Source organism: Typopeltis vanoorti, chromosome 4 (genome assembly GCF_054136105.1).
Source record: "Typopeltis vanoorti isolate ZY-2024b chromosome 4, IOZ_Tvanoo_1.0, whole genome shotgun sequence".
NCBI classification, from domain to species: domain Eukaryota; kingdom Metazoa; phylum Arthropoda; class Arachnida; order Uropygi; family Thelyphonidae; genus Typopeltis; species Typopeltis vanoorti.
The window spans coordinates 8,847,963-8,863,281 of record NC_143552.1 but is presented as its reverse complement, the minus strand read 5'-3'; the positions used below and the strand labels follow the sequence as shown (position 1 = coordinate 8,863,281).

At 38.6% G+C, this 15,319-nt stretch overlaps 1 protein-coding gene across 2 annotated transcripts in view; it reads right to left on the bottom strand.

The window, feature by feature from the left end:
• The window catches only part of LOC150107093 (nitric oxide synthase 1-like), a 281,501-nt gene that overhangs the window by 134,646 nt on the left and 131,536 nt on the right, over window positions 1-15,319 (bottom strand). For both annotated transcript variants that reach the window (XM_090391631.1, XM_090391632.1), the window contains one exon: window positions 1,630-1,804. In XM_090391631.1, the coding sequence (XP_090247757.1) occupies window positions 1,630-1,804 (175 nt within the window). The remainder of the gene's footprint in view (window positions 1-1,629; window positions 1,805-15,319) is intronic.

Here is a 15,319-nt window from a genome sequence, read left to right as displayed (position 1 = left end):
CATTGAACAATTCCACTATGGTTTTTGACAAAACTGACATCCAAACCCACGTGCTGCTTATCATGTGGCAACCTGTCAAATGGCTTTGCGAAATCCAAGAAAATAGCAGTATATGCCTTTCCCTCATCTACTGCTCTTGTAACTTTATTATAAAAGGGTAGCATATTACTAAAACAAGAGCGCCCCATCACAAATCCATTTCAACTCTCACGGATAACACCATCCTCATCTGCCCAATGCTGTATACGGTCCCTCACTACTTTCTCCAAGATCTTAACAACTACTGATGACATGCAAACCATCCTATAATTAGACACTTCCAGTCTGTTACCACCCTTATGCAATGGCACTATCCTACCTTCCTTCCATTCGCTGGGCACCTTTCCCATAGCCAGACTTTCATTGAAAAGTCAGGTCAAAGGATTCAGTTCTTTAGCACATTCTCTCAAAACGGGTGGTGAAATACCATCCAGTCCCACAGCTTTACTGACATCCGGAGTACTCAGTATATGGATCACACTCTCCTCCTGCACCTCAAAACCTCCTCCAGGATGAAATACTCCAATAAAGTGTTCATTGGACAATTCCACTATGTCCTCTGCATCAGTCACTCTATTCCCATTTTTATCCAACAATGTCATTCTTCCACAATCATTTCTCCTCCTACTGGTCACATTTTATTTGGATTTTAGGGTCAATCTCTTCTCACATTCCAGTTTCGCCTTGCATAACATACTAGTCACTCTCCTGGCCTATGTCTTATATTCTTCATGCATCTGCTCTTCACTATATATGTGATATATCTTCACTTGTAAACATTGCTTACACTCAGATAAAGGATTAAACAAGAATGTAAAATTTCTTGACATGTTTAATCGAAGTTCCTCCAGTTAAATTTTTCTACATTTAAAATCTCATCAAGGTGCTCTTTCCATCCTTCAATAATCCCATCCTCTTCAGTTAGCAGCAAATCATTTTTAACCCTTGTAGCATTTGCTTGTTCCGTTTTTCAAAGCATATTTTCATTGTCACCTCATACCATTTTGCAAAAGTTGACTAACTCTGCAGCTTTTTGTGTTTCTTATTCTTATTCTTATTCTGCCATACTATCCACATAATTTTTCTTGTCTTTTCTTGCCATAATTTTTCTTATCTTCTGTTGCAGATCTTTTGACTAACTTGTCGTTCTCTCAACAGTGTCTCAGGTGAATTATTTTTCATTCATTTTCAAGAAGTTTTTTAATATCCCTCCCACATATGAAAGGTTGTAAACCTATAGTACATTAGTATACTGTGAGTGGGCTAAGGATTTTTTAAAAATTTTATTTATTGTTTTACATAGTCCAGAATCCCAGCTGTAGAGAACGAAACATGGAACTTTTCAAGCCATTTTAGGCCTCCAATAAGGTAGAAGAAATGATCTTACACTGGGCAGTGAAATTCCTCTTCCACTTAAGGACAATAACAAATATTCATGCCCATGAAAGAATTCAACCTGCAACCTATTGGTTGGAGATGTTTTTTTTTTTTTTTTCCAAAGGGTAAATGTTTGTTATGCTAGAAAATTTTATTATACTTGAAATGTAATGGCATATTAATTAAATAATATTAGTTCATAGTAATTCTAACCCTGTAAGTATTTTGTGCCCATAAATTGAAAGTCTGTTCTTGTCCTTTCAGTTCATCACCTAATCCTACTGTCAAGACACGTTCAGCTCCCATTGTATGTAAACATTCATCAACATTTTTACCAAAAGAACAGAATGTTGGATACTGGCTGGATCCTAAGGCAAATACAGCATATCTGAAAAAGAAATGAAAACATATAATCTTTATTTTATTAATATTATACAATCTTTATATACTGTTATTATTATTATTATTATTATTATTATTATTATTATTATTATTATTATTATTATTATTATATACAGGGTTGACACTGGGGAGTTCTTTTGCTTGGTTCAACAGCAGGAAGGAGTGATGACAAGGGGCCATCCCTGAAAATTATGAAAGGAAACTGTGAGCAAGAGGGTGAGGAGTGGTTTCTTTGCATGGAGGGTGGTTGAACCGTGGAATGCATTGCCTGATAGAGTGGTGAGAGCGAGAACGGTCAATCAGTTATTATTATTATTACCCCAAGACCTCATGGAGTCAAAGCCTCATCTGGGAGGTCCTTTTATCACACACACACACACACACACACACACACACAGCTCATCATACTGTGTTTTAAACACACTCAAACTCCTTTCAGACACCACACTCTAAGGCAAGGCATTCCAATCATTTACAACTCTGCATGAAAAAAACCTGCCTCTCACTCACCTACTCACACCGTCTTTATTCAGTTTCCAGGGATGACCTCTGGTTCTACCCCTATCTCCCACAATTTTCAACGGAACATCTCCAGCATTGATCCTATAACAACCCCTTACCAACTTGTAAGTCTCTATCATATCTCCCCTCTTCCTCCTGTCCACCAGACTCTGCAAATTACATCTTCTCAATGTTTCCTCATACTCGACATTCCAGAGGTTAGAAATTACTTTAGTCAGTCGCCTTTGGACCCTTTCCAACATCTCTTCTTCTTTCTGAAAACCAGGTGACCAAATCTGGGCACAATAGTCCAGTGTGGCCTAATCAAAGCGTTATACAACAGAACAGGAATCTCCCTACTTCTACATGTCAGTGTCCTCTGCATTGTTCCCAGAAACCTTTGTGTTGTCTTCACAATTTTGGCTATGTGTCCCCTAAATTTCAGATCCTTATCCACTATCATCCCCAAGATCTCTTATTTCCTCCACCTCCAACAATATATTCTCACCAAGCATAAATTCTGCATCCCATCTTTGTTTTCCAAATTTTAAAACCTTACATTTTGCAACATTGAACTCACATCCCCATTTCCGCGCCCAATTACTCAATTTATTCAAGTCTTCTTGTAAGGCCACAACATCTTCACTACTCTTCATGGTTCGTCCCAACTTTGCATCATCTGCAAACAACTGAATATCTCCATCCAAATCTTCACCTATATCATTAATATACAAGTTAAACAGTAATGTCCCTAAAACAGACCCCATGAGGCACTCCGCTAGTGACTTTCCTTTTCCTGGATATCGCTCCCCCATACACAACTTGTTGATACCTATTAGATAGCCAATCTCCAATCCAATGCACTAATCTAATATCCAACCCCATCTGCTCTAGTTTGACTGTTAACTTATCATAAGGTACTCTATCAAAAGCCTTTGCAAATTCGAAGTATATTACTGTGTATCCTTCTCCTCTGTCCAAGGAAGCAGTCACTATATTGTAATAAGTAAGTAAATTACTAAAACATGACCTCCCTTTAGCAAATCCATGCTGTCCATCAAAGATAATTCCATTGTTGTCAACCCAACTCTCGATCCTAGTTCTCACAAGCTTCTCCAACAACTTAACCACAACACTTGATACACAGATGGGCCTATTGTTTGATGCTTGAGTTCGATCACCTCCTTTATGAAGTGGCACAATCTTTCCCTCCTTCCACACCTTAGGAACTTGACTGAGTGCAAGACTCATATTACAAAAATATGTCAAGGCAGCTGTCAACTCCCTGGCACATTCCTTCAAAATACATGGTGATATATTATCAAATCCCACAGCCTTATTAACATTTTGTTTACTCAACTCTCCATACACCTTTTGCTCACTTTCATTCTCTCCTCCTCATCATGAACCGCTCTCAATCTCTCCGTGAAGTCACATTCACAAGATTCTAAGACATTTATGAACTGCTCATTAAGTATCTCCACCACACATTCCACAACTGCTGTCTTTATACCATTTTCTCCAATCAATGTCATCCTTCCATAATCATTTTTTCTTTTACTGGCTACATATCGAAAGAACTCCTTAGGATTCTTTTTGGCTTCATTAGCTAACTGCTGTTCATTCCTCTCTTTAGCTACCCTCACCAACCAAGTCACCCTCCTTGCCTGATCTTTGTAGACCTCATGGAATTGGTTATTTCCACTTCTCTTATGCTGCCTCTACAATGCCCTTTTTCTCTTTATTGCATGCTTAATCTCTTTATTCATCCATCTTACACCTACCTTATTTAACCTTCTCACTCTCGGAATACATTTAGACATTGCATCTACTAGATAGTGTTCGAAAATCCCCCAAGCTGCATTGATTTCTTTTCCAGCTAACTCCTCATTCCATGCTACACTCGCAAGCTGTCTTCTGAGCTCTTCATAATCCCCCCCCCCTTGTAGTTCCACATATACCCTTTTCTCACACTACTAGCACCCAGGTAATCCCCTCATGGTCACTTTCTCCAATTGATGGATGATTTGACAACTCATTTATAATTACATCCTCTGATGAGATGACCAAATCCAAGACCCTCAATCCTCGTGTGCCCACTGTTATATACTGTCTGAGGTAGTTATCCCTCAAAAACTCAAGAAACTCATTTTTTTTTACTTCCAGTTGCTATCTCCTCATTTCAGTCTATATTGCCATAATTAAAATCGCCCATAATGATCACTCTTTTCTTATTTGCTTGACTAATTTAATTATACATTTCATAGTCACTACCGTCCAGACTTGCTGGTCTATCAGAAGATCCAACTAAGTATTTCATTCCATTCACCTCTATCTCACACCATACTGCCTCAAAACCTTTGGCACTATTTCCCTCTTACATCTCTACTTTGTATGGACATAACTCTTTCTCTATAATCAATAGCACCCCCCCCTCCCTTTTTACTCCTTCTATCCACATGAAACACATCATACCCGTCCATCTCTATTCCTGTCAGAATGTCGTCCTCATCTAAACATGTCTCACTTATTCCAACAATTTTTGGGTGAACAGACTAAATTAGTACAAATATTTCATCTGTCTTGTTCCTTACACTTCTAGCATTTGTATATAAAAACAACAGATCATTCCTGGATCGACAGCTAGTTCCACTGATACCACTCATTCCATGTGATCTCTCCATTTCCCTTTCTGCTTATTCATTTTAGAACCCTCTTCTATTCCAACTGTTTCCTCTAGATCCCAGGTCATCCCATTCCTTTCCTTTCTACAATTGCTCTCACATCCTCTTGGAGCATCCACCTTTCTCATGCTGTGTATCCCTGTCCATCCTGAGCCTTCCCATTTCCCTTCTCATCTTGCACACCCATTCTCTCATTTTCCATAATCATGCCACTTACTTCCTCATTCATAACCACCTCTTCAATCTCTCCTTTTGTACTCTCCTACTCTTCCACATCACTTCCCACTTGATCTGATTCATTCCCTTTACTCACTTCTCTGCCTTCCAGCAGCAGTCTCTCCAAGTGACTCAAACCATAACCATTCAAATAGAATCCATTGCTCCCATACAGTTCACTTTGTCCTTCAAACTCATTCCACACATTAACAAACTGCACTTCCGTCTCCTCACACATTTCAGCCAGTATATTGTTCATAATCCTTGTTCTCTGCCTCATCTCACCACAGTCATACCTAGGCAACACACTGACTACCCTTCCTGTCACACTATTCTCTTTGATCCTTCTAAGCAGCCTCCTGATATCCATTCTGACATGCTCTTTGTCCTCTGTCAAATCATTCGTACCTATTAAAACCATCAACTCCTTTGCTCACTCCCTCCTCATATCCAATGCGAGTTTAAGGAGTGGTATGATAGATTTTGTTTCCTAGGAGGAACCTCCCACATTGAGTCTTGATAGACTTGTGTTTCCTAAGAAGGACCTCCACGATGAGTCTTTTGACTCCTTGGGAGCCTAAATAATAATAATAATAATAATAATAATAATAATGCTTACATGGAGCCTAGGACTTATTGTAGGAAGGCACGTACAAAACCCATAAGCAACATACAGCCCTCACAGATGTGAGAAGCAACCGTGAATGATTTATTATTATTATTATTATTATTATTATTACTATTATTATTATTAATATTATGTGACACCTCCAGGGAGTCCAAATACTCATTGAGGGAGAGTGTGCCAACAGCATTGAACGATTGTCCCCTTGCAACTACTAACCGCGCTCAAATTTGCTTAAATTTTTGCTGAGCCATTAGTAGCAGAGGCTCTACCAATTGACCAACATTTGTCAAAGAATAAATTTAAGAACAGATATGATACATATTGTGTGGACAATGGTTCGTGTGGATTCCTGCAATGAGTTGTTGAACTACTTTGTAAGCTCCAAAGTAATGATATGAAGTTCTTCATCAGTATACATACATTCCACATGCATTCAGCAACTAGTATTGATTTTTACTAGAAACCTTGATGAAAGAATTCCTTAGGCTGCATGTTAAACCAGCTGGGTGCACTATATTTCTACATCACAATCTGATTGGGAAATACTATCATCTGAGTCATTAATGCTTAAATTATGGAAGTAATATGAGGATCTTCCATTACCTCTCAATCCATTTGACAAACTGTTTCCATTTAGATGAAAGGCTTGGTTGAAGAAGTGAGAAAGCAAAAATGTTGTGTATGGAGGTGCAATATCTTAGAAGAGGTTAAGAGGTCACTAGTGATGCAGCTCAGGAGTCTGTTTTAGGGCCACTGCTGTTTAACCTGTATGTTAATGATATTGGGGAAGATTTGGATGGGAATATCGTTGCAATTACGTTGCAAGTAAGTATGGCTCCAGTACGTAGGAAAATGACAGCCAGTAATGATGGTTTGCCATCTTTATCAAAGAACGGTAGTATAAAAGAGATGATTCAGTGTACTAGCTGTGAAATGTACGCTTTGCGGAGTGCGGTTGGAGTGTGGTTAGATGATAATAAAGGAGTGAATGTGTGTAGAAAATGTAGAGAGAATGAGAAATTGAAGAGTATTTCGGATCGTGAGTGTGATATTTTTGTCAAACTTCAGAATGAAGAAAATAGGGATATGACAAGAAACGGCGAGGTTGTACCAGAGAATTGTGAGAGTGTGAATGTAGAAAGTGTGAATGATAGTATTAATGGTTTTATTGAGAATAAAAAAAATGAGATAGACGCAATGAGTGAGATCGCGTTGTTGAATGGTGTGATACAAAGGGCAAAACAGCAGCTAGAGCGTATGAGCAAAAGTCGACTGAATGAACCAGCCAATAATAAAAAGTATGACAGGAAAAATAGATGTATGAGTGTGAACATGAACAAAATGAAGGATAGAGTGCTGTATGGAGACGCGTTAGCACGAGGTGTGATAGTAGAGGATTTGACAAAATTGTACCAACCTGGTGCGACCATAAAGGATGTAACTGAGTCTATTAGAGAGCAAAAGGAAAGGGTGAAAGAAATGATTGTTGTGGCAGGTACGAATGATTTGAAAGAAGACAAAATGGAAATGATAGAAGACCTGAATGAATTGTTTGAGGTAGCAAAAGAAAAGAGTGAGAGAGTTAGAATGATTAGTCTTTTGCCACGGTATGACAGTGAAATGTTTAAAAGGAGGGCCATAATTGCGAATGACTTTATGCATGGGCTATGTATGACGAGTGGTGTGGAATTTATGGACGTGTGGAGTGATTTCGATGGGCAAAAGGAGCTATATAAGATGGATGGCTTGCATTTGAATTGTTACGGTGAGAAAGTGTTGCTGAATATGGTGGATGTGCAAATTCAGGGAAACTAGATTTATTAATAGGGGGGGGGAGTAGATATATACAGTCCTTAGGGAGGCAGTTGAATGTAAGAATGAATATAATATGCCCGAGCAAATAAGGACAACAACTCAGAGTGGGATAGTTAATATAAGGCATCAAGGTAGGGTTGGGGCTAATGGCGGTCTTAAATTCATGTACACTAATGCTAGGAGTATTAGGAACAAGAAGGAAGAGTTTTTGGCCATGGTTGACACTTCCAGCCACAGGTTATTCGCATTAGCTGACTGTAGATGATATAGCTAGTGGGATTGAATGTGATGGGTATAGTGTGTTCAGGAATGACAGGGAGAATAAATGGGAGGAGGAGTATTGTTGATGATAGCTGATGAGCTGCAGCCAAGGAGAATAGAAGTTGAATTGCAGGATAGAGAAAAGAGCACATTTGAGGCCATTTGGTGTGAGATTGTGGCTAGCAGAACTAAATATACAATTGGGTGCTGCTATAGACCAGGTGATGGAAAAGATGGTGCTGACAGTATGCACAAGCAAATAGAAGAAATGAGTGGAAGGAGGGTGATTGTTATGGGAGATTTCAACTATGGTCGTATTGATTGGAGTGAGGAGAGGACACGCGGGAGGAAGGAATTGGATTTTATGCGGTTATTAAGGGATAACTATCTGCGACAGCATGTAATGGAAAATACTAGGGGTCAGAGAGTGCTTGACCTAGTAATTGCATCTGAGGATTTGGCTGTAACAAATATGACCACATTGCCACCAATCAGTGAGAGTGATCATAGGGTTTTGACTTGGGAGGTGGCTAAAGGTGTAGAATTTTCAATTAAGACAGGGTACGTGTGGAATTATCAGGCTGGAAAGTATGACAAGCTTAGGAGTTTGATTGGTTCAGTGCCATGGCATGTACAACTGCAAGGACTAGAAGTCAATAGTGCATGGGAGGTAGTTAAGAAGTGTTTGTATGAAGCAATGGCTAACTGTATACCTAGAGTCCGAATAATAAATCAACTAGGGGTTAAATGGATGAATAACACCATTAAGCTTGAGCTGCAAAAAAAGAAACAACTATGGAGGGAATTTAAGGAGAAAGGTGACCGTCAGGCACACGAACGGTATAAAGCGCAGGCCAGAAGGGTAACGAGTGTGGTAAGAAAAGCAATAAAGGATTACAAAAGAACATTGGCCATGCAGGCTAAAGAGAATCCTAAACAGTTTTTTAGATATGTAGCAAGTAAAAGGAAAAATGTACATGGCAGAATGATTTTAAAGAATGCCGATGGTAGGGAGGTAACTGAATCAGTTGATATAGTTGAGTTACTGAGTGAGCACTTTGCAAGAATATATCATGCAGCTGGTGACAGTGCAGAAACGAATGTACGAGTAGATTATATGGGAATTGTGGTGAATGAAGTGGAGAAGAGTAGTCTATTGCATAACCTCAATGTCAATACATCTGTGGGATTGGATGGTATACCAGCTCGTGTTGTACGAGAAGCAGCTAAAGAATTGTCAGTACCCTTGACCATTTTGTTTAATTTGAGTCTCAGGTCTGGGTTAGTCCCGAGGGGGTGGAAAGAGGGGAAAATAGTTCCACTGCATAATGGTGGTTTCAAGACTGCTGTTGTAAATTACCGACCGATTAGCATATCAGGAATCATTGTCAAGGTCTGAGAGAAATTAGTCAAGAAAAGAATACAGGATTGGATAGATGAAAATGGGATATTGTATGGGGGACAACATGGTTTTGAGAAGGGTAGATCATGCCTCAGTAACTTGCTCACGTTTTATAACACAGTGACGGCTGAACTGGATAGGCGTAATGGGTTTACAGTAATACTACTGGACCTTGCCAAGGCTTTTGATAGGATACCACATAGAACCCTAATCAGTAAACTGGAGCAGATGGGGATAGATATAGGGTTGGTGAGATGGATAGACGGGTGGTTGAAGGAGAGATACCAGAGAGTGGTTTATTCAGGAGTGGAGTCTAAAAGACGGCTTGTGACTAGTGGAGTGCCGCAGGGCTCTGTTCTTGGACCACTGCTTTTCAATTTGTTCATCAATGATATAGGAAAGGATTTGAGAGGAAGTGTTCACTTGTTTGCTGATGATGCAAAGTTGGGTAGAGCAATTATGAGTGCACAGAATGTCAAAATTTTACAGGATGATTTGGATAGTTTAGAGGACTGGGCTAGGAAAAATGGATGTCAATTTAATGTGGCAAAGTGTAAGGTTATGCACTTTGGGGTGAAAAGAATAGCAGCAGTATATCGCATTGGTGGAACTGTACTCCAGGAGATTGATGAGGCCAGGGATTTGGGAGTGTTGGTGGATAGGGAATTGAAGTTTAGGGGGCACATTGCAAAAGTGACTAAAACAGCTCACCAAATCACTTGGCTTCTGAAAAATACTTTAACATGCAGAGACAAACAAGTTGTTGTTCCTCTGTATCGAGCCTTGATAAGACCCCATCTGGACTACTGTGCCCAGTTATGGGCACCAGGGTTTCTTTGTGACGGGGAGGAAGGGGAGAGGATCCAGAGATGAGTGACCAAGATAATAGCAGGTCTGTGGAATGAACCTTATGAGAATAGGTTGAAGATTTGTGGGTTGCAGAAATTGGTCGATAGGCGAAGGAGGGGTGATATGATTGAGACATTCAAATTACTGAAGGGTTTCTATAAGATTGATCCAGAAGATATTTTTGAAAATATGACTGGTGGTGGGAGGGCTAGGGGCCATGAATGGAAGCTGGGCAAGAGCATAGTTGACAAGGGTGTTAGAGCTAGGTTTTTTACTTGGAGAGTAGTGAATGAGTGGAATAAGCTTCCAGAGTCTGTTGTGGGTGCTATGACCGTAAATGAGTTCAAGGCTAGGTATGATAGATACTGTGTGAATGTCGAATAGTTGTTCTTGACATGATGTTAGGGCCTCCCTCGATGAGTCTGTCGACTCCTTGGAGTTGCCCAGAACAACAACAACAATAATAATAATAATAATAATAATAATAATAATAATATTCAGTTGTTTACAGATGATGCAAAGTCAGGACAAACTATGAGGAGTAGAGCAGATGTTGTGACCTTATAAGAAGACTTGAATAGATTTAGTGAATGGGCATGGGGGTTGAAATATCAATTCAATGTTGTGAAATGTAAGGTTTAAAATTTGGGAAACAAAGATGGGATGTAGAATTTACACTTGGTGGGAATATATTGTTATTTGATAGCAGAGTTTCAACGACAGGCCAGAAGAGACAAGGAAAAATACTTTAACCAGGAATGCCAACAAATAGAAGACCAAAACATGAAAGGAAAAACGAGATCTTTTCAAAAAGATCAGAGAACTAACAGGGAAGTTTATTGCCAAGATGACAATATTGAAAAGTAAACACAAAGGATATCTTACCGAAGCTGCAGACGTCAAAGAAAAATGGAAAGAGAATACAGAAGCCCTTAACAGAAAGGACTCCAAAATTACTGAGAAATTTGAAGAGCAGAATTATACACAGGAGCCAGTATCACTGGAGAGTGAAGTGAAGTAGGCACTGCAACAGATATCCAGTAAGAAGGCACCAGGAGGAGATGGAATACCTATTGAGCTGCTCAAAGCCCTGGGAGAAGAAGCAATTAAAATTTTAACTGCTCTATGTCAGCGAATTTGTATCACATGGCCTAGGGAATAGAAAATATCAGCTTATATACTTTATTGAAGAAAGGCGATGCAAGAGAGTGCAAAAATTATAGAACTATAGCACTGATTTCTCATGCAAGTAAAGTCTTACTTAAGATCATTCAGAAAAGACTGGAGCCATTCAAGAAGAGAGAAACATCAGATGAACAGGCAGAATTTTGAAAAGGCAGAGGAACAAGAGATCAAATTGCCAATGTGAGATGGATAATAGAAATAGCACAGGAATATCAAAAGAATGTCTACCTTTGTTTCCTTGACTATAGCAAGGCTTTTGACTCTGTAGATCATGTGAAACTGTGGAATGTGTTAAGAACAATGGGCGCTCCAGAGCATTTCATTATCCTTCTGAGGAATCTTTATTATGAACAAGAAGATACTGTCTGAACAGATCTTGGAGAAATTGAGTATTTCAAAATAGGTAAAGGGGTGCAACAAGGATGTATTTTATCTCCGTACCTGTTTAACTTGTACAGCGAATACATTTTAAGAATGTCAGGGCTGGAGGAGTCTTCAGTTGGAATTAAAATTGGTGGAAGAAATATTAATAATTTGAGGTATGCAGATGAAACCACCTTGCTAGCAGAATGCAAAGAAGATTTGGAGGAACTTATTATGAATGTTTAAAAAGAAAGTGCTAAATATGGTCTTAAACTTAACCTCAAAAAAACAAAAGTTATGGCAACATATGAACTTAATGATTTTGAAGGAGATGGGGAGAAAATGGAAGCAGTTAACAATTTTGTGCTCCTGGGATCCCGAACTGATCAAGATGGTTATTGTACTGAAGAAGTTAGAAGAAGATTATTACTCAAAAAGAAAGCAATGACAAATTTAAGCAAGATCTTTAAAGATAAAGATATTAGCCTTGCAACAAAAATCAGAATCGTGAAAGCAATGGTATTTCCTGTGGTACTGTACTATGTGAAAGTTGGACCCTGAGAAAGAGTGAAAGAAGGAAGATTGATGCATTTGAATTATGAGTTTAGAGATGCTTACTAAGAATACAATTGACTGCAAAGCAAACCAATAAATCAGTGATAGACAGAATAAAGCCAGATTGCTCCCTCGAAGCTATGATCATCAAGCAAAAATTGTCATAATTGAGACATATTATGCGAGCAAATGACAGTCTGTAGAAGATGATGATGCTTGCTAAAGTTGATGGAAGCAGTAGAAGAGGAAGACCAAGAATTAGATGGGTGGATGGAGTTAAAGAAGCAACTGGAATGCACTTGGAAATTCTGAAAGATATGGCCAGGAACAGATCTGAATGAGTTGAAAACAACTCAATGGAACATAACAACAACAACAACAACACCTAACTAATCATTTGCTTGAGGAGAGAGGAGGATAGGAGAATAATAATAAGATTTTTTTACATAATCTTTTTCATATGGTGTAAAATACAAAATACCTGAAACACATATACTGACTGAAAGGAATATTCCAGAAAGAAAAATAATTGCTACACACATCTACATTATTATTATTATTACCCGTGATGACACCTCCAGGGAGTCCGAAGACTCATTGCGGGAGGACACTTACTATACAACTGTCTCACAACCACTACACCGAACCTCAACTACCAATCATCTTCATCAACACCATCTACTGCCCACCACCACCACCACAACTAGTATTTTTTGTCTGTAAATTGCGTGTTCTGAAAGGCCGATTTGTCTGTATGCGGGATGAAAAACCTGAGTTTCTGGGAGAAAAAAACCCTACTACCTCCATATGAGATCGGCTAACTCACCTTTGATTGAAAAGTCCACATAAAAATTCCTCCCGTCACGATGAGAATCGAACTTAGGCCTATTCCAAATGAAGGGCACGATGTACTGTCGTTCTTCCAATTGCGTTACGGAGGCGTTTTATATATAAAGCATCACATATCACATCACATATATAAAGCAAATATCATGCTAAGCTTCAATTTCATCATAAGTTAATCCAATTAAAACTGGAGTTCTTTTTGATAAATATACTTCACGTCTTATAATTAGTTTTTCACTGAATTTTTCCCTTGATGAGTTGCAGTTGGTGAATCGTGATTTTTTGATGAATTGTTGGTTTCGATTAATTGCCTTTCGATAAATTTCTATTTCGATAAACTGCCATTCAATGAATTGCTTTCGATAAATTGTGTTTTCGATTAATTGCTAATTCAATTAACTGTTTTTTGATTAACTGTTTATTCGATAAATTGTCTTTCAATGAATTGTTTTTGGTGAATTATCGAGATACCGATCTTGACTTTAAATGAGGTTTTGGTTGGAAATATCTTACCAGATATACAGTATATCTCTTATAGTGAGTGAGTTTGTTTTAGTGAGAGTTAACTGTATATTGATATACATAAAAGTCTACGTGTATCAAGAAGGCATGTCTCTCAACCAGACTACAGAATGTTGAAAACTTAGTGTTTTTTTTTGTTATTAAGCTCTAAAAAATAGCCTTAAACTTTAGCATTCAGCCTGATAATGTATTGAGGAAAATCCATTTTCATAACTTCCTGCAATTTCATGTTGAACTTAGTCAAAAGCTTTTGAGTAGTTATAAAACACATTACCAAATTCTAAACTTTCTATACTTCTCAAAGAATCTGATCTCTTACCCTTTGCCTTTCCTGAATTTTGCATTTTCCTCAAAAGGTGGGGAATTTGGGCTGTCCTGAAAAAAATGCTTTTTTAATTGGTGAATAATCTGTTTTTCTATGTTTTTGTAGTGCTACGTTGTTTTTCTGAATACAAGTGTCCTTCAGTGATTGTTTTAGAAGTTAGTGTTGTCGCCATATTGGGTATTTTGGTTACCGAGAAGACGAGGTCGGAATTGGACGCATAACAGTGGAAGACAAGACAAAGAAACATAAGTTTTCATTATTAGTTTTATTTCATTATTTAGTTTTATTTTATTTATGCTTAGCACACTTAAATGCTTTGTTTGTAATTGTTTGCACTTATTTATATAGTTATACAGTACTTCCTTATACTTATTTAGCTGCGACACTATTTTGAATAATGGCAGCAGCGGCAGTTACAATAGCAAATGGCGTATCACCAAGTCCCCTCCCCCCATTTAAGGACTCCATTTTGTGTGATATCATATGGGATTTTGTATCATGCGGAACTCGTGGAATGTATGTGCCCCGGCGGTTGTATATGTGGCAAGTGAGAGAAGGGGGAATACGTATGTGTGCAAAATGCAGGCAATGGGAGGAACGTGGTAAGTTAGAGATTACTATAACTGACCTAGTTGAGACTATAATTGACCTCGTTGAGATGGGAGATTCTCCACATAAAGAGATGAGTGGTATGATAGAGGACGAGAGAAATATGAATAAAATAATGAGAATATGGAAAGGTTGAATGATAGTGAAGTATTTGGAGATGGTCTGAATTGGAAGGATGAATGCTAAATAAAAGTGGCTGACTAGCAGAGAGAGAGAGATAGATGAGCTGAAAGAGTAGGTGGAATGTTTAGGGAATGAGATGAGAAGGGTGAAAGATGAGATTAGGTGAATGGAAGAGACAAATGCAAGGCAAATCAGAGTAGGAGTGAAAGAGAGTTATGGGAATGATAGAAGAGGAGAGAATAGGATAAGTGGAAGAGAGGGAATGAGAGAGAGTTATGGGAATGATAGAGGAGAAGAGAATGGAAACAGTAGGAGAGAGGGAATGAGAGAAATGCAAGTGAGCACTGGAACCAGGAATAGAATGATGTCAGGAAGCCAGGTAAGTCAGGGAACACAGAGAGAAAGTGTTAGAGGAGAGAGAGTGAGGGATGCAAGTGAGCAATCAAGGAACAGTGTGGTGAGAGGTGTAATGTACGGGAACTCAATGATCCGTGGTGTTCAAGATAGGATGCTCGGGGCGTGTTTGCCTGGAAGAACGATAGAAAGTGTGGCTATGGCAATTAAGAGGAGTGAAAGGGTGGATGAGATGATTGTGATGGTAGGAACAAACGACTTGA